This window comes from Postia placenta, assembly GCF_002117355.1.
Source record: "Postia placenta MAD-698-R-SB12 unplaced genomic scaffold POSPLAscaffold_2, whole genome shotgun sequence".
Taxonomy (NCBI): domain Eukaryota; kingdom Fungi; phylum Basidiomycota; class Agaricomycetes; order Polyporales; family Adustoporiaceae; genus Rhodonia; species Rhodonia placenta.
The window spans coordinates 1,720,137-1,742,384 of record NW_020169833.1 but is presented as its reverse complement, the minus strand read 5'-3'; the positions used below and the strand labels follow the sequence as shown (position 1 = coordinate 1,742,384).

The following is a 22,248-nucleotide window of genomic DNA, read 5'->3' as shown; positions in this document are numbered from 1 at the left end:
TTTGCTTCAGGTAACCAACACAACTTCTTGCCAGATTTCTTGACATAAATCCATCCATTCTCCTCTTCAAACCCTTCATCAGGATCCTGGTCGTCCTCAGGATTCCCTGCCACATTCAATATCTCGCCTGTGGTGCAATTGAGCAATGTGATGGGAGCAGTGCGTCCGGCGTTTGCGTAAAGCTGGAGACCATCAACGGTGAACCTCAATCCGTCTACCTTGGAGGCGGTCTCAACTTTTCTCTGTAAGTTTCCGTCAGAGGCGCTCCAAAGACAGACACCATGTGCACCTCCGACTGCGATCATCATCCCGTCGGAAGAATATGCTATACATCCAATGTCATCGGGGTGCCTCAGCTCCAAGCATGCGACACCTGTGTCCAAATCCCAGATATAGACGTTAGGATTGTGAGAGTCGCGTCTATTGGCGGAAGCGAGGCGGCTGTTGTCACTGGGTGAGAATAACAGAATAACGAACATCGCGAGTGTTTTCTTGTGCACAAATTTCTGGAGCTGTTTTCCATCGCTTGTGTCCCAGATTGCAATGACTCCGTCAGCACAGCACGAGGCGATTCGGGTTCCATCCGACGAAAATACGACACATCTAACCTCGGAATTGTGCCCAACTCTGGACGATATGCCTTGGGTAGTGACTTGTAAGTCCCACGTCCGAATTGTATGGTCATCCGATCCCGAGACAAGGCGAGTACTGTTGTGCGTGAACGAGACTGATTGGACAGTGTTGGTATGGTCGCGTAAGACAGCTAGTGTCTCCCCAGTGCGGTAATCCCACAGGCGGATAGTCTTGTCCCATGAGCTAGAAGCAATATAGTCACCCCCAGGAGAAGCAGCGACACCGTGGACGCTATCGGTATGACCCGTCAAGATTTTGTAACAAGATGAATTCCCAACATCCCAGATGCGGACACTGGCATCATGCGAGCCAGATGCCAAGTACTTTGCGCCCTGGAAGAAGACTACCGAGGTCACAGCTTCCTCATGCCCCTCAAAATCGCTGGGGGATGCAAGAACATGACCTTCTACGCGACGAATTCGAACCAGATTATCTGACATTCCAAGAGCGAGTAGATTGCCTTCTTGCGAGAAGGCTATCGAGTCGATTTCGGGTCCCATGATGATTGAGAACAGACAGTCTCCACTCCTCGCATCCCACACCGCAAGTACACCTTGAGCCTCTAGCTTCGTGTCTTCGCGGCTACTGTGCGAGCTTGGATTCGTAGTTGAATCTAAGTGAAGGTCCTCATTGTCGAGTCGTCCTTGTGGGCTGTGTACACTTTCCGTATCAGCAGACTGTCCTTGCCGCCGGGACCGCTTCGCGGACGATGCTGATATGATAAATCGGCTGTTGGGGGAGTACGTAACTGCCCGGACTTCACCCAGCGCAAGGCCAGTCGACGGCGGCAGAGATTGCAAAGTGCGGATGAGTGCACCTGTGGCCACATTCCAGATGCAGATGATGCCCTCAGAGCCAGATACGATATAGTGCTGATCGGGCGAAACATCGACGGCGTGCACGGCATGATCATGCTCCATAGCAAGCAGTGAGGTACCAGTGTTCGGATCCCAAGTGCGCACCCAACCATCTTCGGAGCCGGATACTATCCAGCCCTCCGAGCTCGACGCCTTCACCGAATTGACCCAGTCTGTATGTCCTTCGATGACACGAAGACAAGCCTGCCACTGGCGGTCCCGCTGAGAAACCACTTTGACTGATCGGTCACTTTTATTGCGCTGGGGATTGGATGTGTATGTATCAAGGAGTTTGCAGGAAGGCATTTGTGGTATGGCGGATATGTAAATCTGTCCAGGGCTGAGCTCGATAGCGGCGAAGTATTCAAGTGTGAAGCGGTAGCCGTCATTCAGCAGTTCAGCCAGAGCGAAATCATCATGGTTCTACCCTGATCGTGAGTTGTGATTACGGAAAGTTGTGTGAGTGCTTACCTGACACCAGTACCGTGCTCTATCCAGAGCCTGAGCAGCGGCGTCAAGTCTATCTAGCATACTCAGCGCCTCGAGCCAGGTCAAGAGCTTTGTGGTAACAAATAAGACCAAGTCATTCGATAATCCTGTGCTCGGTTCGGCACGAGATAGATGTGTAGCCCAATGCACACAGGCGTATTGTACGTGTAATGCAATATACTCTTGTATACGTGACCCGCGATCTGTGATTTCTTGCTTCCAAATCATTATGTCGTCCAGCCGCAAGACGTCATGTTGGAGTGTACTCAGAGATGCGAGACAGGCTGATGCAATACGGCCGTGTTGGGCAGAAGGGCTAACGCAGAAGTCTCCGTCGGTACAGCGATCGGGGTCGATGAGAAACTGTGGAAAACTTGCGTGTAGTGGACGGATTGGCGCGTTTTTGTCCTCTGGATCAGAGAAAATGACTGCTCCAGCGCGGTGCAATATAGACTGTGTGTCGGCTACAGGGATATTGAGTAAGGACTGGATAGTCAGTGCCGAAACATGATCCTGAAGCAATGCGAGCACGCCGAAAACATCTCTGAGCGCTGCTTTCACTGTTTTAGGGAAGCCCAGAGAGCGAATTGGGAAGGCATGTTTTAAGGCAACGAGGTATAGCCTGTCGAGCTCACTGAGATCAGGTTGATCCTCCGCAGCGCCAGCGGTGTCAACCAATAGGCTATCCATGTTCTCGAGCAGGTGATTCGGGTCTCCTCTGAGTATGCGGATCACAGTCGTAGCGTAGATGAAGAGTCCATCTGCTCGTCGCGTCAATTCATCGATGAACTTGGATTGAGCGGCCGCAGGGAGTGCCTGGCCAAATTCACGTAAATGTGTGAGATTGGTGTCGAGGTACAGCTTGATGTCATGATCAACGACGGCGCGGGGGATATCTTGCAGCCTCAGCATTTTGGTGACACCATCAGATTTCACAGACATGAATGCGTCCTCAAACTGGAGCTCCGGACGGGTAGTGATGAGAATGCGCAGAGGAAAGGGTATATTGCGTGAGCGTTGCATGAGGATGTATAACATCCGAGGTATTCGTTCCAGTGCTAGCTCCGTGCATTCGTCGAGCGCATCGAGGATAATGGTGATAGGAGCGTGGTCAGCTGAAATCCTCTTGAGGGGTTCAATGATCAGCTCATTGAGCTGAAAATCGATGTCTTGCGTTTCGCCATGAGCTAGGTGCTCTCGGCATGCATCGAGAATGAAGGAGCGCAGAGTCGGGTGTGATCGCGCAAGCTGATATGCAATGGATGGAAAGACAAATTTGGTGGTGCTTAAATCCGCGTCGCCTCGTACAAAGAAGAACGAAGCCCCTAGATTGCTGTTGGCTTCGAGTCGCCTGGCCAGTTCATATGCAACGGTTGACTTCCCAGTTCCAGCTGCGCCGGTAAGGACAAAGATGGGCGGATGAGAGACATTGTTCTCAGCCTTTGCCCATGCCTCGAGATCCCCAAGGAGTTCGACTCGTGTACCCTGTAAGTAGCCGTTCTTAGTCGAATTGATGGCAGAACGATATTCCGCCTCATTGCGGTGAGGTAGTCGTCTAGCGAGCAGCTCTTCCTCCTCTAGAACCGATGTAAGTGTGAGTACCGCATAGCTAATCAAAGACTGAAACGATACTTACGACTAAAGCGTTGAGCTTGTTCCATACGCTGTATGCCGAAAATGCGATGTCAATAGAGTATTGTGGATAATGACCTGAATATGTAACACACCTGTACCGCTTCGCCTACGTCTTCGATCTTTCCCACCATCTGGATCTGCAACAGTTCAACCATCACAATCCCTTGTACCTTGCCATGTAAAGTTAATGTTACGAATGACAAGCGGTTGCGGACAATGACCTACAGTAAAGTTAGAACGTGCATTCGTGATGCCTTCCTTGATACTATCTAATATTTTTGCGTTCTGCTCGCTGCGGAGACATCGGAGGAAAGGCGACGGCTCTTTCAATTTTCCTGCCTTGTCTTTCAGTTCATCTAGCTTCCTGCTCAGAAGCAATGAGGAAAGCGATTCTGTTGTTCAAACCGGTCACGCGCACTTTATGAGATCGTCAACTCGCCCCTTCAGCTGCTGTGTGGGCTTGATTGTCGCATCCTCATTCACCGCACTGCCTGCCTTCTGAACACTCTTGACTTCTGAATCAGTCTTCTGCATTGTCTCCTTGATTAGCGCAGCGAGCTCGTTCACAGCCTCAGCACACTCCACCGCCGTCTGGTCATTATCTCGAGTTTTCTGTCGTGTCGTCAGCCTACACACGTAAAAATGTGATACCTGCACTCACGATGATCATCTTTACTATAGAGGAAAGCGCAGACGCAGCGGTGTCTAAACCTTGAATTGGAGCATACGATAAGCCGTCCCCGGCGGTCTCGAGTAGTACGAGTGTGCCGTGTAGTATGTCATCGACGATTTCTTCACGATTATGCCTTCTGAAGACAGGAAGACAAGACATCGTGATGGCCGAGATGTGGTGGGCGATGTATAATCACCAATGTAGTACGAAGCACTTGCAAACAACAGTACGGCTGGCAGAAAAGGTAAAGTTGGAGAAGCGCGCAATGCAGGCAGGATCAAGACACATGTCGGTACAGAACCACATGGCAGGCACAGAATGATGTTCTTACGCAAAAGAGGTATTCTTCCGTCACAGAACCAGTTTCAAAAGCGCTCGACGGCGGCGGCGATGTTGCAATCACAAACACGTCCACCGAGCCCGAGTTTTGCGCTGAAGTATATCTCGTCGTGGATGGAGACGGTCTCGTAGTTCTTCCGCACCCACTGCCGCGCCGCGGATGGGACATCGCAGGTCGGTGCTAAGCGCGTCTCCTAGCAAGCGCCCGATCGACGCTGGTGATCGGGACTCTGGAGACCACCGTCCTTCCCCAGTTACTTACGCACACATCGACTTCAACAGGTCTTATAATTCAGAATCAGCTCTAAGTTCAATGGCTGCGGTGTATGCCATGGTCGTAGGGTTGATAACCGTTTCCAGATTGATAGGCCAATGAAGGTAAACTTATTTTGGCATGGTGGATCACACATATTGTAGACCGTTGAACGGTCTGCGTTGTGATTTGGCTGTTTAATGTCGCGGAAGTGAGGTTGCCGCGCAGGAACCCCATATTCTTCGCAGTCTCCAAGTCGTAGGATCTAACTGACATGACTAATTGCTTGGTTCCCGTCTGTAGTTGGAGTGTCAGAGCCATTAGTTTGAATTGGAAACATGTTTCCTTGTTGCGCGGTGTTGGAACTTGGAATTGTGGCGAGCGCACGCCATGGTATTTGGTGTTGTTTGTAGTACCTCGTAGACTTTGCGCGAGCTGTCCTGTACGTTCCTTACGCGTTTGACAGAGCTCAGACAAACGCGATATATCTTCGTTGATCGTTCTCGCTTCGGGTCTCGGACGAACTTTAACACGCGGGTCTTGAAAGACACTATTGTAATTCTGCATTGCAGGTCTCCAACACCAAAGAGGGTCCTGGCAAAGGAGGGCCCTGGCAAAGGAGGGCCCTGTCACAGATACATATGTTGTAGGAAATGTCCGTCTGAGACCCGAAGCAAAATCAAGCAACAAGAGCATATCGCGTTCATCTTTGCTTTGTTGAACGCAGAGGGGCTCACGGAATGTACTGCAAACAACGCCAAATACGATGGCGTGTGTTTGTTTTTGCATTTCCCGGGTTTATACTCACGGCGCGCGTTCGCTACAATCCCAAGTTCCAATAGGAAAGACAATTCTGTCGGCAATAAGTGATAGTTTCTAAAAGTGAGTATTTGAAGAAGCAAATCCTAGTCGACGCTCTCTGCGATAGCAATATCTCACTCTGTCACTGTGGGACAGCAACTTAGACTCTTGGATCTGGCCATCATCATGACAAGTCGATGACTCCACTACATATTACACATTGTATGCGAGACAGCTATGCAGGATGCAAAAGTCCGTCAAACAACTAGCATCGCCCCCGTGATCCGAGTCGTGCCAGCACCGTCGTATATAATTAGTCGCACCCGTGGCCTCATACGTGGCGCCGAGGAGATTCAAGAATGCGTAATACGCCGGACCAGACGGGGTAGACTGGGAACGCCTATCCTTCTCCCGTTGAGACCCCTCGGTGCATATCGGATGCTTATGGCAATTTCAGCGGGAACATGTAGGGAGACGCTGCTTATGCGCAAGCGCCGGTCACAGTCGGAGAACATGCTGAGCGACTCCTGACCAATCAACATCCAGATCCCAAAGGGCGATAGAGAGATCCCGCTATTTCGAGAAGCTCCCCGGCTGAAGCTGGAGTTCCGGCCACCGAGTGACGAGTTACGGTTCCCGCCAAGTACTGTGTCCCAAAGCCCATAGTGCACAATGTTTCCATATGTCGTGAAGAATTCGCCTGTGTCTTTGCAGTATGCCTGACTAAATCTCCTGTCTACTAGACTGTCCAAATACTTGCAGGTGTCAGGTGCATTTGGCCCCGATGACCTTGCTTCCGATTTGAAATCATTTGCCCGTCCGGGCTTGACCGCATTGGACTCAGAGGTCGCACACGGACATCCTCCAACATTGTTTGCTTCCAAGAATCACCCTTAGTCTAGACGCCCCGGGCGTCTCCTGAGCGATGGTTTCGTTCAGCCACTTCTTAGATGTGCACGTAGATTTTCGGATTGGACCTTTCGCCTAAACGCGGTCTCTCGCAGCATATAATGCGAGCAGACAAGCAGGGAAAGTATCAAACCCTCCCACTTGTCTCAGCCTAGTCGCATCCCACTATTCGACACGGCTTCCTTCAAAAAGTCGACCCCACTCACCAAGCATGTTCAACAGCCTCGCCAGTGCTTCTCGCCCTTTTGCGGCTCGCTCAGCCACCCGCAACTTCTCCATACCTAACCGTGGAATGAAGGTATCCTTGTGATATTGGAATGCTCTATATAAACCGTACTCAGCAGCTCCATACTTAGATCTTGGCTATTTTGTATCGCGGCGGTGAAGCCGCCAAGCAGGAACCTCGTCTTCTGGGCACCGTTGAGAATGAGGTAGGCAAACTTCCATGCGGCTATACGCTCCTCATCTGACAGATAATTTTGACAGCTCGGCCTCCGCCCGTGGTTGGAGTCACAGGGCCACGAATTTATCGTAAGTTAGCCTCGCTTGGTGTGGCGTACAAGCATCTCACACAATTCAACAGGTCTCCGACAGCAAGGAGGGCCCTGACAGCGACCTCCACAAGCACATCACGGATGTATGTCGAAGCTATCCGCTGTCCACATCGCGACGGTGCTCATAAACATTGATAGGCCGAGGTCGTGATCACAACCCCCTTCCACCCTGGGTACATCACTCGTGACCTTCTGAAGCGGGTATGTATCGCTCACATATAACTGGCTTCCCTCGAGACCGCCTCTCACGCGTTCCCGTTAGGCCAAGAACCTCAAGGCCTGCGTCACGGCCGGTGTCGGCTCTGACCACGTCGACCTGGACGCCGCGGTCGAGCACAAGATCCAGGTGCTCGAGGTCACCGGCTCCAACGTCACCTCCGTCGCGGAGCACGCCGTCATGAGCATGCTCCTCCTCGTCCGCAACTTCGTCCCCGCGCACGAGATGGTCGAGCGCGGCGACTGGCAGGTGTCCGACGTCGCCAGGAACGCGTTCGACCTCGAGGGCAAGGTCGTCGGCACGATCGGCGCTGGCCGCATCGGCCGCCTCATCCTCCAGCGCCTGCGCCCGTTCGGCACGAAGGAGCACCTCTACTACGACTACGCCCCGCTTGCGCCCGGTGTGTGGCGTTGCTTGACGCGTTTTCCCCGCTGCCCTCTGACGTCGGCCCAACAGAGACTGAGCAGGCGCTCAACGCCCGCCGCGTCGAGGACCTCAAGGACATGGTGTCGCAGTGCGACATCGTCACCATCAACTGCCCGCTCCACGAGGGCTCGCGCAACCTCATCAACGCCGAGCTCCTCCAGCACTTCAAGAAGGTGCGTCCTCTCTCTCCGCGCACTTGTCCCCCCTGCCTGACCTCACACTCACGGCGCTCCTCCGCAGGGCGCGTGGCTCGTGAACACCGCCCGCGGCGCGATCTGCGACAAGGACGCCGTCGCCGCGGCGCTCAAGAGCGGCCAGCTGCGGGGCTACGCCGGCGACGTGTGGAACGTGCAGCCCGCGCCGCGCGACCACGTCTGGCGCACGATGAAGAACGCGCTCGGCGGCGGCAACGGGATGGTGCCGCACTACTCGGGCACGACGCTCGACGCGCAGGCGCGCTACGCCAAGGGCACGCGCGAGATCCTCGAGAACTACTTCACCGGGAAGGCGCAGGCGCCCGCCAACGTCATCGTCGGCGTCGGCAAGTACGACTCGAAGTCGTACGGCCAGCGTTAGGGTGTGCTGTTGAGCTGAGGCGTGGTCGGCCATAGACACTAATTCGTGCACTGGTCCCTCCTTCGCAGACAGCATCTTCAGTGTATAGTAGATGTGCTGTTTTCCAGATAGAAGCACGCTTCGATGTCCACCTGGGATATCTCAACCGCTGCCCATGCTATGAGAATTTACTTTGTGAACGCCTGCACATTCAACAGTGCGCCCGTGCCTGTGGCCGAGTCCGGTCCTACACACGCTGCTCAAGAATACTTAGCAGCACCCGGTGTAGACAGTGATAGCTCGTTATAAACTTGGACAGGTGGCCAGAGAGCGTAAGCTGCGGCCAGAAACGCAGGAGAGAGCTGGGCACAGCGATCGCTGCACTCACCACAAGCAAAGGTGAGATATGAATCTCTAAAACAGGCGCCCCGTGACTCGAGTTTCGCGGAGTTGATAGAAAAATGAGTCTAGTAATGACGCTATAGTGCACACGTCCCATTGGCACCACTATCGAGAACCGAACAAGAATCAAATGCCAGCGAAACGTGGGCGGCAGCAGCTCTCAACTGATGTCACACGCTGTTCGAGTGCTACAATAGTCAGAGCTAACGATATCATTGGGTGTACGGGGACTAGCACTCAGGTATCAAATGTACAGGACATAACAGAGAAAGCGTGGGCCTGCAGACCTACGGACTGATATAGCAGGGCAATTCTGCGAGCAGACGGTCGACACGTCGGACAAAGGCTCTATGCTTTTGCACCCTGCGAAGAGGACAAAGGATCAGTCCTTGATGCCGTAGGCTGCGCAGCGACGCATCTCACCACTATCGGCATCCCAAACCTCTCTGCCCGCTTCCGCCGCCTCTCCAGCTCCTCTGCATCTGGAGTATCCATGGGCGGGGCCGAGCGCTTCTTACTGACTGCCTGCGGGGCAGCCTTCTTGGCCGTGAGCTGGGGTTGCGCCGGCTTGGCGGTCTGGTCGAGGCCAAACCGAGCGGCGCGTGCCGCGAGCTTCTCCGGATTCTGTGCGATTGAGTGTTCATTGTCGCAAAACGACTCGAGCAGTTTGCGAAAGGGGACATACGTCTAGAGGGGCAGCGGTCGCGGTCAGGGCGGAGCCATTGCGCACACCCTTGGCGACTGCGGCCGGTTTAGCCGTGTCGGGCTTCGCTTTTGGTGGCTCGACTAGGGCCGTGCCGAACCGAGCAGCACGCGCCTTGCGCTTTTCGAGCTCTTCGTCTTCGGGCGATTTGGGTGCTGTGCCTTGGCTGGACGAGGGCTCGGTCTGCGCGGAAGGAGTGACCGTAGACTGTCCAAAGATGTTGCAGAGGAGGCATGCGGCGAGCGGATGAATGAACTCACAGGTTTTGGAGGGGGCGTCGGCGCAGAGTTCAAAGCAGGGGCAGGTGTGGGTGGCTGCGCGGGGGGTGGGCTGGCATTGTCATAGTCCACGCTGAAACGAAGAATGAGTTGCTCGCGCAAAAGGAGTGTAGATGTGCGTCCGCTCACTCTGATGGCGTTGTGGCCTGAACGGGATGTACGGGTAAGCGCTGTGGCGTCGAGGGGGTGAAGGGGCGACTCACGGGCGGCTGGGCGGGCGTCGTGGCGACCTCGCTGTATGGGGACGAGGAGGACCGCTTGGGAGGCGAGGCGGGCTTTGTGGGTGCGAACTGGGCGTTGTAGACGTCGATGGCGGCGGGGGAGGCGAGGATGCGGGCGATGAGGTCGGGCTTGTTTGACTTGCTGGGGACGACGACGGCGGCCTTTGCGAGGATGTCCTTGAGGTCGACGACCTTGAGGGCTTTGCTGGAGAGGGAAGGAGGTGAGCAGAGGGCAGGGATGGAGAGGGGAGGGGCACTTGCAGCTTGGAGTCCATGGTGGCAGAGAGGAAGAAGGCACGTGGTGCTGAGCGTGGGAGGGGGCCAATGGCGGGCTCACTGGGCGGGGAGAGGCCAACGCTGGGCCAATCAGCGGCCACAACGCCTCGTCCAGTCACAAGCAACTAATGGATCCCGTCGATCATCTCTTCAACCAGAATCCGTATCACCACTACAGTCCGTCGCGCGCGCTCTCTTTTATTGGCCCGTACTGACTCTCCCCTGCAGATGCCCACCCCCAGTCCCATCTCTACAACTTCTACCCCCAGCCACACCACCCCGCCCAACACCCTCACCCCGCCCAGCCACACCACCCCGCCCACCCCTCCCGCCAGCCGTCGCCGCAGCCGTCTCCCCTCTCCACCCCCGTCTCCCAGTCCGCCGCACACAATCTCTTCCTCCACCACCCAGAACCCCAGCACCGCGACCACGACCCCCCCGTCGACCAGATCCAGGATGACGCCCCCCTCGACGAGGAGCCCCTCTACGTCAACGCCAAGCAGTACTATCGCATCCTCAAACGCCGTGTAGCCCGCGCCAGGATCGAGGAGCTCCATCGCCTCTCCAGGCAGCGCAAGGTCCGTTTGCCCCTCTCTCACTCCCTTGCCCGTGCTCACCCCCGCCTCCCAGCCCTACCTCCACGAGTCGCGCCACAAGCATGCCATGCGCCGTCCCCGCGGCCCTGGCGGTCGCTTCCTCACCGCGGACGAGATAGCCGCCCAGAAGGCCAGCCAACTCGCCGACGCAGGGCCCTCCGCCTCCCAGGAGGAGGGCGACGACGACGACACGGAACAGATGGACAAGGACCTCGACAGGAGCAGCGATATGGCCGTCGACAGCCCCGCCGACGCAAGGCCGCCCTTCTCGCCCATCCACCCCCAGCAGCCCCCCGAAAAAAAGCTGGAGTACCAGGCTGCTCCCATCCCGCCCACTCTGCAGCCCCGCCCCCAGCCGGTCCAGCAGCAGGCCCACTTGCAGACCGCCATCCCCCAGCCCCAGCCCCAGTTCCAACTGCGCTCGCCGGTCTCACCGCACTTGCAAGGGCAGCCGATGCAGCCTCAGAACTCTGTAGGCTCCCAGGCACAGATGCACTCCCAGTCCCACGGGCGCGCGCACCCCCAGGCCCGCTCTCCGTACGAGTCGCACATTCCGCTCGGCCACCACCCGGAGACGATCAGCCTGCTCAACGTCGGCTACCACCACCCGCTGTCCCACCCGGCGACGCCAGACTCGCTGTCGCCGCACCACCCGGCCATGGCGGACGGCATGCCGTCGCGCGATCACGTGCACGCAGCGGTTGACACCCAGCACGACCATTCGCGCCACTCCGCCGCGTCGGGCTCGTCCTCCGTGGGCGGGCATCTGGCCCAGAACGCGGCGTCTGCGCAGTCTGCTGCACCCCACACAAGCGGCGGGCAGTCCTCGATCAATCTGCGCTCCCCGTATGCCGCGATGCAGATGCACCACGTCCCGCACCCCCACGCGCATGCGCGGCACCGTCACACGTACATCAACAGCGTAGAGCGGCTGTATCCCGAAGAGCAGGACGTCTTGGATCTGGGGGCCGATTCGCTCAAAAACAACCTGCAGACCGGCAATGACTTGCTCCAGTACAGCAACGGTTCAGGGAATACCAGGAGATGATTCTGCTCGCTCTCCGTCTTTGTGTTTTTTTTTCACCTCATGCCGTCTATTCTTGTTCTAACTCTGAGTCGAGTTGTTCTGCTGTGCCCCATCGCTATGTTGATGATCTCGTCCCCTTCTGATTTAAAAGTGTTCGCATTCGCCCTTACGGTTCACAATTTATAGGTATATACGCGTTGTGTCGCGATGAAAATGGTAGTCAGGTCATGTCAATGTCCATTGGATCGTCTATCTGCATATCCCTTTGTACGTCCGCGTTGTATGCATCGCCCTCTTGCACCTCTTCGACTATCGCCACTTGCCCGAGAACCGGGGATGACTCACTAGAAGAGGGGTGCGACGCGACCAGAGGCCTGAACAGCACCAGTGCCTTGCTGGGATCTGGCTCAAAGTGTTGCGGCAGTACAGACGTCGCGGCGTGCTTTGACAGCCGATCAAGTAAAGCGGGAGACACGGAAAGGCTCGCAGTCGCCTGAGACGCGGCCCCCTGTTCCTGCTCTTCGTTATCAGAGTCCTCCAGGTCTGTGATGACGATGCCTAACGCCCGCGGTGAGACGCGGACGACGCACGGACGACGCGGGTACATACGGTCTTTCTCGATCTCGTACCACGACGGGACCTTCATTCGCACGTCTGGCAGATCAACCACTTGCTCCGGCGCCATGGGCTCCTCGATCGCGCTTGGCCGCACGACCGGAGTCGGGGGCAGCACAGGGGGAGCATAGCTCTCCCATGCTGGGCCGACGCTGGGCTTGGGTGTCGGCGCGCGCGCCTGAGCCATAGTCACGTCGGGATTTTGGGGCGAGATATAGGAGCCGTCGGCGGCTGCGTTCAGTGTGAGCCGTGCAAAGCCATTCTCGAGAACCTCGTATCTGCGCCGCTTCGCGCGGGGCGAGACGGGGGGTTGGGGACGGCATTCGACGATGGATAGGTCGTCGTCGTCGAGGCTTTTCCGCTTGAGAGACGGGGTGCGGAACCAAGGGTGCATGTCCGGGGCGTACGCCCAAGTCGTCATGGGGAGGTGTGTGGCTAGGAGGTAATATGGCGCGGTATATAAACGACTCTAGTGGGATTCTTGAAAGCCGCCGGGCGGCTAGCGGTTTCTGGCGCTTCCACGAACATTCCACTCCGAGGTTATCATCACGTGAGCCCCTTCAATTGTGGACGAGCAGCCCTGTGACAGGACGAATATATCGGAGGAAATGCCATAGACAGAATGCATACAAAAGCATGACGCATGCATATTCTGGTACACGGTAACACTACGTAGCCCGGTCATGATGTCGCCGATCATGGCACAAGCGTATAGACACGCACAAAACACATCCAGCGCGCGGACCTCATGTGCACGCTTAACCACGCTTCTTCGAGACACCGACCGTCTTTCCACGACGACCTGCAATAAAGATATGTATCTAGCACATGGACACAGTAAAAAGATGACGTACCGGTTGTCTTCGTGTGCTGACCCCTCACTCGGAGACCCCAGAAGTGCCGCAGACCACGGTGAGCCCGGATCTTCTTCAGACGCTCAAGGTCGTCACGGATTTTCGAGTCCACGCTGTTGGACAGGATCTGCGAGTTCTTGCCGTCGACAATGTCCCGTTGTCTGTTCAGGAACCACGTCGGGATCTTGAACTGGGTCGGGTTTTGGATGATCGTAACGAGACGCTCAAGCTCGTCAGAGTTCAGTTCTCCAGCCCTGCAGTCTGTGAGCCTGCGAATGGATAAGACAGGCGGTATGAACGCACCGCTTGTTGAGGTCAACATCGGCCTTCTTGCAAACAAGGTTGGAGTAACGGCGACCAACACCCTTGATCTCCGTCAAAGCGTACATAATCTTGCGCTTGCCGTCGACATTGGTGTTAAGGAGACGGAGAATGTGCTTTGGGGACCGTGAGTTGCCAATAACACGGATGTTGCATCTCAAGTCACACCTGGAACTGTGTATGGGCTTCCGGTACAACGAGAGACATGGTGATAGTGAGGAGGGCGGGCAAGCCGTCTGAGTTGTATGATAGTCGTTAGGTTCAGCCGTCATCCAAGGGCAGATCAAGTCATCCAGCCTTCCAGGGGTCATTGGGGACGCCTGCATGCTTCACGACGCATGCAGGAGTCACAGATGACTCCAGAGTACTGTCCTGAGGGGTTTGGAATCTACTCACGTCTCGTTTGTGCTTGCTGGGGTCGTCGTGGGCGGCGGTGAGGGCGACTCCACGGATTATGGAGGAAATTCGGGAATTGCCGAGATTAATTCCCCTATTTCAGAAGAAAGCGGTATTGCTGGTCCGCTATGCCCATATATGGGACTTTGTTCCCACATTACCTTGTAGCGAGCGCATAAAACGTTATGGGTTATCGTACTTCGGGGTCAAGGCAAAATATACGAGACAATCTTTTCAAGCTATGCTACATGACGAACGGTTCGATGAGTACAATGCAGTAAGCTCTATGATACATTGGTGTGCTGGACGAAGTATTTCTGCGCGGCCTCAAGAGCCTCCTTTACCTTGCCTGGCTCAAGCCCAACCCCTTGCGCAGTGTCTTCTTTCCCTCCGGCCTGCATTTTGATTAGTTATCTTGGCGGGTAGGGTGTCATTGGAAGCGCTTACCTTCCCGCCAACAATCTCTGTCACGACACTACCCCAGGAACGAGCGTCTAGTCCCTTCGCCTTCATCGTGGGCGACACATAGTTGACGTGCGCCACTTTGCCAGAGGCGATGTCGGGGCTGAACACATATATTGACTTGCCCAACTTCTTGGCATGCTGAACAGCAGCTTGCAGTACCTATAAACATTGTGAGAAGATCCTAATGTTGTGACGCGCCTCGCTGCGAACCTTGGCATTTCCCGTAGAGTCAAGAATCGTGAGATACACCTCAGCAGTATCCTCGCGTTTGAAGAACTCAGTGATGTTTTCGACGACCTGAAAACGAGCGGCATAAGGCGCACTGCCGTGTGCAGCTGGTGAGCCACTCACCGCTTTGGTAGCGATCGCCTCGGCTTCCTTCGTCTCCTTATCGAAGGCCTTGCGCACTACTGCAAGACGATCCCGAAGCTCCGCCTTCCTGAGCACAGAGATTTCTGCTTGTCCGAGTTCCTGCAGCTGCGTTGAAGATATCGATGCACTACCACAGGCTTATGAAGGCATACCACGGTAAGGCTCTTCAGACCTGCATCCTTCTCACCCCCGCGCATCGATTCTAGCCGAGCGAGTGTCGCTGCAAGCGCGTCCGCTCTGCGATGTGCCTCTGCAGCCTCATGTCCTGTGATCGCCACAATACGTCGAATACCTTTGGCAATACCAGATTCCTCCGTGATGATGAAGTCTTTGATATCTCCGGTCTTGGCAACATGTCTGTGCGGCAAATTCACTTGTCGACCGCAGGGAAGGGAACGACCACTTACGTTCCCCCACAGAGTTCAACACTTGTAGTACGCCATTTTGGATTCTCAACGTCTGCAGTGATCTCGTCGACGGGATACTCGAGGGCGACAACTCGTACTGGATCAGGGTATGACTCTCCGAATACGGCTCGAAGACCGGAAATTTTGTAGGCAGTGGGGAGATCGAGTTCCTTGCTGTACACCTGCACATTCTTGCGTATCCAATCTCGGCTTATGCCCTCAATCTTCGTCAAATCCTGCGGTGCAATCTGCGCCTTGTGCGAGAAATCGAAACGTAGTTTTGTTGGCGCCACGAGTGAGCCCTTCTGGTCGACGTGATCGCCCAGAACTTCCCTCAGACCATAATTTAGTATGTGCGTTGCTGTGTGGTTGTTGCGAAGAGGCCATCGTCGCAACTGCAGTCGAAGCAGTAAATGGATTGAGCATCTCGTGTGAACATATGATGAGATAGAACAGACCTCGTCATATGACGAGACAACCTCGTCACCCAAGCTCAAACTCCCGTACTTCATGTGGCCAATATGCAGAACATAACCACTGAATACTTGCACATTTGTGACCTCGAATTCGGCAACATCATCGATGACAATGCTTCCAGTGTCATACTCTTGGCCACCTGATTCGGCATAGAAGCTTGTGCGATCGAGAACGAGCCCGAACATCGAATCTTCCGGGACTGTTGACGTGGAATCTAGGAAAGTCTTGTTGGAGTATATTGCGAGGATGCGAGCATTGGTGTTGCCAAGCGCTGTCGCAAATATCAGCACAAGCCGTCATCAATGCACATCAGACACCGACAGTATTTGGCAGAGTCATCAGTCTTTGGGACATTCCGCGTTTTCTCCAAAGCAGCAATGTCGTGAACATCCAGTTTAACAGCGTCCTTGTCTGTCTTCTTCTGATTTGCTTTGCTTGCTTGCTTCGAGTGCGCCTGGGCTGCCTCAAACTCTTCGTCATTGATCTCGAGCCCAAGTTCTTCAGCCATGAGACGGGTGAGATCGACCGGGAAGCCGTAAGTATCATACAATCGCCAGACATCCTTGCCCGACATTTTATTTGCACCCGATAGCTTCGCCCTCGCTGCATACTGGTCAAAGAGCTTTTCGCCGCGATCTAGCGTGCGAGAGAAGGACTCTTCTTCTTCGTCCAAAATCTCTTTGATTTCTTGGGTCCTCTTAGTGATTTCTGGGAAAACGTCGCCCTGCATGCGATCATTACCTACCAAAAAGGGTGATGTTGATTAAGCGCACATACCATTTGCTCGATGACAACAGGGACAAGGGACGAAAAGAAGGACCCGATATTGACACCTAGCTTTTTGCGGGCATATCGGCATCCTCGACGGAGGATACGTCGCAAGACGTAACCGCGGCCGACATTGTTGGGAACGCCCCCGTCGCTCAGAGCAAAGGTCAAGGTTCTGACATGATCGGCCACTACGCGGTAAGCCGTATCCACACCATTTTCATCATCCTCGCCGAATCGACCTCCGTAGGGCGGAGCTCCAGTCAATTCTTGGATGCGTGCGAAGATGGGGGTAAAGATGTCAGTATCGTAGTTCGAGCGCTTGTTTTGAATCACAGATACGAGGCGTTCGAATCCCATCCCTGTATCTACATGCTTGGATGGGAGGGATTTCAACGAGCCATCATCTTCGCGATTAAACTGTATGAAAACGTTGTTCCAGATTTCGAGAACGTCTGGATCGTCATGGTTGACCAGGGACGCAGCATTTCGTCCGCCGATGCGATCAAAGTGGATCTCACTATGCAGATATTGAAGACAACTCTCCAACGCATTCATGAGCGCGCCGTGACGTACCTGCACGGCCCGCAAGGGCCAGTTGCACCCATCTCTGTAAGAGATGAGCGTTGAGTGCAGACACTGGAAAAGACCATGCACTTACCCCAAAAATTATCTTTCGCGTCTCCCGGAAGGATATGATCCTCAGCAACTCCTTGGGCAATCCAGAACTGCCGCGCTTCAAGATCTGCGGCTAGGCCATTCTTACGGTCACCCTCGAAGTAGGTAACGTAGAGCTGATCCTTGGGGAGCTTGTACACCTCAGTGAGGAGCTCCCAGGAATAGGCAATCGCCTCTTTCTGAAACACGCACGATGAACGAACCACAATGTTTCCATTTTAATCATACACGTACCTTGAAATAATCGCCGAACGACCAGTTTCCCAACATTTCGAAGAACGTGTGATGATATGAGTCCTTCCCCACATCGTCCAGGTCTGAAAATACATGACATACAAGAAGGGTACCTCGTTCTACGACACGTACCGTTGTGTTTTCCACCCGCCCGGATGCACTTCTGGCTATTGAAGGCCCGACTGAGTCTTGCCAGGTCCGATTGGGGATCAACGGTACCAAGGAAGATGGATTTGAACTGCGAGACATCAGCAATATATCAAGTCCTGTAGCGAGCACGAGGGCGTGCCTGGTTCATGCCTGCATTAGCAAAGAGCAGGGTAGGGTCGTCAAAGGGAACGGTGGGCGAGGACGGTACGAAGACATGATTTCTTGCGCGGAAAAAGGCAAAGAACTCTTCTCGCACTCGTGGAGCAGACCAGCTTGGCAGAGTGTGTGCCATTCTATATGAGCAGTGAAAGCGATGGAATGTAAGGTGCGATACGACTCTCATCTAATTGAGAGGAGTCATAATTGGCCAACGTGAGCGTCTTGCACCGCGATCACGTGTCATACTCAGGGTCAAGCGCGACTCGTTCAGTCGCGTCCAACCGGACCAACTTACGGTATCGGTAGCGCTCCACAACTACCATTTGTTACAAAAATCCTCATACCGACAGACATCCATGAAAGAACTTACACACATGCACTGAGGCGGAGAATCAAACGGTAATATCTCCGTGTTACTGCGGTGCGAGGACCGAGCGGACACAAATAACAGTGATTTTCGGCCTTACCGGCGCGTCCATGAGACAGTTTTTACTTTAGGTTTCTCGCACGTACCATGGTGGGACCCCTATCATAAGCCCAATATTCTGCGATTTTCTCAACATCGTCCGCATCTAAAAATCATCGGAATAGACAATTCTATGCAAATTTTCTACTTAACCTGCACGTCCACCTGGAATCTTAAAGCAGGTCGCTGTCATGTCCTCGAATGTCTTCCAACACAAAAGGACTAATGTATATGAGTTTCGTCGCCGATGGTCACGCTGGCATTTCTCCAACACCACAGTTCATTCGGCAAGCGTTGACGAGGAGTGTCTGATCGTCCTCACTACCGTGTTGGGAGAGAAGCCACCGCGTATGTCATCACGCTTTGAACCTGTGAGTCGTGACGCCAGATTTGTGCTTCATTGGAAATGAAAGTATTCAGGCACAGCATGAAATTCTTACAACAAAAAAGGCGGGATGCTGAAGGAAGCCCCAGCACAAAAAGATGTGAGAGCTGCACCTTTTCTCAAATTTGCAATCTGTCCCGACACCACTCACAACTTCGAAGGGGCGATTTTATGTAAGGGGTAATGAGCCGTGTTTTTAGTACGCCATACCCTCCTCGATACAAGTATTCAGAATCAGAGTTGATAGCGTATCCAAGTTGAACATATCAAAACTGTTGTCTGCCAAAATTCAGTCTTGTCGGTCTGGTCCATAAAGAGGGGTCTAATCATAGTAAGGCCTCCAGGTGTCAGTCGCTACTGACATCACAGACCACAAACCAATGTGAGCGCAAAAATTGTCTCATAGACGTGGCGCAGATCAGTTAGGACCGGAAATTATTGTTGTCCGTTCCCGCTCGTTTCATAAGCAGCGCATCTCGTCTAGAATCTAGGGTCAATAGGCACATGGTGCACGATGCATTATATCAAAACGATCATACGACAACAAGGCAATTGCAAGGTATCATAACATCTGAAGCAAGAAATTTGACGAAGTTTGACTAACAGTGAAACATATGGCCTGATACGAAATTGGCCTTCGAGGTCTCTCGGGAAGTCACTGAACAGCTTGCCCCACGGGCCACCAGCAGGGACAGACGTATTCCTCAATAGAAGCCCGCCTCGGTAAGCGATGGCCAGTTTGCAGCAACGCTTCGCGCCGTTTCAGTGAGAACATCGTTCAAGTTGTCACCATCTTGTGTGCGGGAGGTCAGTAGAGACTCCAGATCACTGGACAACTACCCACCTGGAGCAAATTGTATGGCTCCATACTGCGGGCCACTGATGACCCAGCTATTGTTTGCGGGGCTTACTGGGATGGGAATCACCATGTCGATCGAGGCAAAACCAGCCTGATCGAGGGACGTCCAGTCTGTGTCGATGTCCGCCCCAGTGTGCGCTTCCGAGTAGGTTATGCCTTGGTCATCCGCATTCGGAGCAAACACGAAACTCGTGTACTCGGTGCCCCTGAAGAAGTACGCTCCGTAAAAGCCGTTGGTGGGCGAAGCGGGAGACAGGAGCGTCACGTCGTAAGTGCCGGCGGGCGATTCCTGGGTAATAGGCCAGTCGAAGACGGTCTCCTCTGGGCCGTAGACCAGGACGTCGTCTCCAGCACCGGGATAGGAAGGGAACTCGATGAGGACGTAGTGTTGCCTGGAGAAGACGTATGTCCGATTGATGTTAGTCGGATGGGGAAGGATGGAGTCGATGGTGGTGAATCCGACATGGCGCAACGAAACCCAGTCGTCGACGATGGTCTTGGGCCCGTAGACGAGAGAGTCAGTGTGGCTTACGATCTCAATGAGAATGTACTGGGTGCCTTTGAACACATAGACTTGTTCCGAGTCGCTCGTGGTATTTGCCTGGACGACGACAGCCGTGACATTTGTCGGCTGCGAAGAGCACGAAGCTGCGGCCACACTGGCGAGCTGTTAAGCTAGGTGCGTCAGAGTTTCCCTAGCTTTACATCGATATTACTGACCTTGCTGAACGTGCAAGCGGCGATAATGGACGCAACCAACGGTACTATAAACATGCGCATGACTAGCTTGTTCTGTCGAGTAATCCATCAAAAATGAGTCTGTGGAGCTAGAGCCTAAACAGAATGCTCACGTACAAGTTGAAGGTGGAAAAGCGAAGACCAAGAGCGATGGTATTGGCAACACGAGCCGCCCTCTTTATATGCGTGTGTGCGGGGGGCTACGAGACTCTCCTCTGGAGTTTCTCATCCATTGTTCCCTGGAATGACACAAGTTCTGTGCCTCCAAAGCACTTGGACATGACGGCCGAGAGGGTGCCGACCTCTCTTGGAATGCCGAACACTTCGTTCTATCATACGGCTTCTAGGGAGCAGACAAACTTCACAGAACAGGGGCGTGAAATCACCTGTGGCAATATCTGATGACTATGCCACCGACACACCGGCGCGTGCGTTCCCCGAGGCTTCAGGAAGAAATCGCTCGGGTGCAGGCTTTTCCGCGTTGACCAAGAAAATGACAAACCATTCGTCGCCGAAGACATTGAATTAGAAGACGGCTTCGTATAGTCGGCTGCATAATTCCTCCGTGTTTCAACTTTAAGGAACATTGGCACTCGGTGGTCATGGAAAAGGCTAAGACATGGATGTGTTAGCCCGGGGCATGACTGTAATGGACGGCGGTGTGTGGCTTACGGTTCCCTTGTATTATTGAAAACACTGCACTACTATCGGCAGGCTTAGTACAGATAACCGCCACATACTCATAGGAAGTACGTCATGCACGGTGATTGCCCGGTGTTCTATCTGTTGCGGAGACCCGCCGCGGTCGTGACTTGGGTTGTCCTGGATATCGTTGTCGTAATGGTACAATTAGATGCATGCAGCAGGCCTATGCAAATGCAAAAGTAGGTACGGAGAGTCAACTTAGCGTCGGTGTCCGAATACTCATACTGACCTTCGCAAGAGACTAGGCACGGTGGTCCGGTGCCGCTGTAGGTAGACACCATCCATGTGAATGGTATTCAATTACAGTACTGGACATGCCTGTCGAGAAGCCTGAAGAATGAATGACGGGTATGGAGAGGGACATAGCATAGACAACATGCACTCGAAGAGTGCCACAGAAAGGCGGCGGGCGCAGACAATGCGGCAGAATAGTTTCTCAAAAGGAACTTGTTGAGCATCATAGAGTTTTCGATACTCCGGTGTATCAGGCTCTACGTCGCTCCTGGCTTCGTCAGGTCGTCAGCGAGGAAGTCCCTAACGGCCGAATCAAACACCGGTAGAACCTTAATTTCACGACGGCGTCAAGGCTACCCACGCCTGAGTGGATTTGATCGGCCACGTCCTGATAGTACAAGGCCCTGCCCCGAATATATGAGGCATGCCTGATCCTGACTTCTCAAACTTTGGTCGAGTTGTATGGCATGTCGGCGACCAGGCGACAGATGCAGGTCAGCTTAAAAATAACACGCGTAGGATTTTCCCCAAAAAGCAGGAGGTGATCAATTAAAACAACCACAGCCACTAGTTGGCTGAAGAAAATAACAGCCCTAGACGACCACCTACCTGCAGACCGTCAGTCTAGCATTTATGGAAGTCGGTTTTCCGGAGCATCCTGGCAATTCAATTGTGGCGTGGTCAAAACTGGGAACTGTGGCTGTAGTGAACATGAGACTGAATAAATGTGGTAGCGGATCAATGGACGGACCTATATTATGGCAGGCGGTCAGTGCTACATCTTGGACGCACAAGTCAGACGAAGAGGACAGACAAAGGACAGCTGTGACAGCTGGCCAGAGTCACGAGAACGAGATGTGCCAAAATACACATCACAAAAGCAAAATAGAAGATAGAGGTCGCCATATACATGCCATGGACTTCTTGGCAGTGAATCGCCTGAAGATAGATGTCAAAACAAACAAACATAATGAGCGCGACAACACGAGAGTGGCGAGAAATGAAGCACATGAAGAGAAGACGGCAAATTAGGTAACAATAAGTCATATTGAGCGATTGACCGGGTAAAAGCAAACAGTAGGTATCCGTATCTGAATGGAAGGTCTTCTATGCCGGAAGGC

At 53.8% G+C, this 22,248-nt stretch overlaps 8 protein-coding genes across 8 annotated transcripts; 2 read left to right on the top strand and 6 right to left on the bottom strand.

Moving 5' to 3' along the window:
- Window positions 1–506: 506 nt before the first annotated feature.
- On the bottom strand, window positions 507–1,880 carry POSPLADRAFT_1077562 (hypothetical protein; the record flags this gene model as incomplete). Its single annotated transcript, XM_024482954.1, has 2 exons — window positions 507–1,108; window positions 1,397–1,880. Coding segments are annotated over 2 exons (1,086 nt in total), but the record flags the coding sequence as incomplete, so codon positions are not given.
- A 326-nt stretch (window positions 1,881–2,206) lies between these two features.
- POSPLADRAFT_1043659 (hypothetical protein) lies at window positions 2,207–4,446 on the bottom strand (the record flags this gene model as incomplete). Its single annotated transcript, XM_024478361.1, has 7 exons — window positions 2,207–2,244; window positions 2,276–3,556; window positions 3,616–3,643; window positions 3,707–3,784; window positions 3,840–3,974; window positions 4,110–4,226; window positions 4,276–4,446. The coding sequence occupies 7 exons, from the start codon at window positions 4,444–4,446 to the stop codon at window positions 2,207–2,209; spliced, it is 1,848 nt and encodes a 615-aa protein (XP_024342972.1).
- Window positions 4,447–6,800: 2,354 nt separating this feature from the next.
- Window positions 6,801–8,362, top strand: POSPLADRAFT_1031295 (hypothetical protein; the record flags this gene model as incomplete). Its single annotated transcript, XM_024476779.1, has 8 exons — window positions 6,801–6,887; window positions 6,946–7,020; window positions 7,076–7,120; window positions 7,173–7,226; window positions 7,282–7,344; window positions 7,406–7,760; window positions 7,817–7,959; window positions 8,027–8,362. The coding sequence occupies 8 exons, from the start codon at window positions 6,801–6,803 to the stop codon at window positions 8,360–8,362; spliced, it is 1,158 nt and encodes a 385-aa protein (XP_024342971.1).
- Window positions 8,363–9,236: 874 nt separating this feature from the next.
- POSPLADRAFT_1043657 (hypothetical protein) lies at window positions 9,237–11,865 on the top strand (the record flags this gene model as incomplete). Its single annotated transcript, XM_024478360.1, has 7 exons — window positions 9,237–9,379; window positions 9,420–9,627; window positions 9,733–9,771; window positions 9,893–10,003; window positions 10,028–10,166; window positions 10,450–10,709; window positions 11,017–11,865. 7 exons carry the CDS (start codon window positions 9,237–9,239, stop codon window positions 11,863–11,865), a joined length of 1,749 nt encoding a protein of 582 aa, XP_024342970.1.
- A 193-nt stretch (window positions 11,866–12,058) lies between these two features.
- Window positions 12,059–12,880, bottom strand: POSPLADRAFT_1068923 (hypothetical protein; the record flags this gene model as incomplete). The annotated part of the gene is made up of 2 exons (XM_024482326.1): window positions 12,059–12,402; window positions 12,454–12,880. 2 exons carry the CDS (start codon window positions 12,878–12,880, stop codon window positions 12,065–12,067), a joined length of 765 nt encoding a protein of 254 aa, XP_024342969.1. The 3' UTR covers window positions 12,059–12,064.
- A 124-nt stretch (window positions 12,881–13,004) lies between these two features.
- On the bottom strand, window positions 13,005–14,078 carry POSPLADRAFT_1038527 (hypothetical protein). Its single transcript, XM_024477397.1, has 5 exons — window positions 14,031–14,078; window positions 13,803–13,870; window positions 13,617–13,750; window positions 13,314–13,567; window positions 13,005–13,261 (listed from the first exon to the last, which is right to left on the bottom strand). The coding sequence occupies exons 2-5, from the start codon at window positions 13,839–13,841 to the stop codon at window positions 13,218–13,220; spliced, it is 471 nt and encodes a 156-aa protein (XP_024342968.1). The 5' UTR covers window positions 13,842–13,870; window positions 14,031–14,078; the 3' UTR covers window positions 13,005–13,217.
- Window positions 14,079–14,238: 160 nt separating this feature from the next.
- POSPLADRAFT_1064626 (hypothetical protein) lies at window positions 14,239–17,873 on the bottom strand (the record flags this gene model as incomplete). The annotated part of the gene is made up of 14 exons (XM_024481826.1): window positions 14,239–14,425; window positions 14,478–14,654; window positions 14,706–14,792; window positions 14,847–14,966; window positions 15,020–15,224; window positions 15,275–15,669; window positions 15,733–16,022; window positions 16,073–16,475; window positions 16,529–17,039; window positions 17,096–17,129; window positions 17,181–17,376; window positions 17,432–17,514; window positions 17,564–17,669; window positions 17,721–17,873. 14 exons carry the CDS (start codon window positions 17,871–17,873, stop codon window positions 14,315–14,317), a joined length of 2,871 nt encoding a protein of 956 aa, XP_024342967.1. The 3' UTR covers window positions 14,239–14,314.
- Window positions 17,874–19,427: 1,554 nt separating this feature from the next.
- Window positions 19,428–20,048, bottom strand: POSPLADRAFT_1132160 (hypothetical protein; the record flags this gene model as incomplete). The annotated part of the gene is made up of 1 exon (XM_024484179.1): window positions 19,428–20,048. A coding segment is annotated over one exon (621 nt), but the record flags the coding sequence as incomplete, so codon positions are not given.
- Between the last annotated feature and the right edge of the window lie 2,200 nt (window positions 20,049–22,248).

Excerpts from the sequence above, each read along its gene's own strand:
- POSPLADRAFT_1038527 (XM_024477397.1), bottom strand. The coding sequence starts at position 13,841 with ATGTCTCTCGTTGTACCGGAAGCCCATACACAGTTCCAG. Across the intron at positions 13,751-13,802 it reads AAGCCCATACACAGTTCCAG|CACATTCTCCGTCTCCTTAA; the intron begins GTGTGACTTGAG and ends CGGTCCCCAAAG. Across the intron at positions 13,568-13,616 it reads GATGTTGACCTCAACAAGCG|GGCTGGAGAACTGAACTCTG; the intron begins GTGCGTTCATAC and ends CACAGACTGCAG.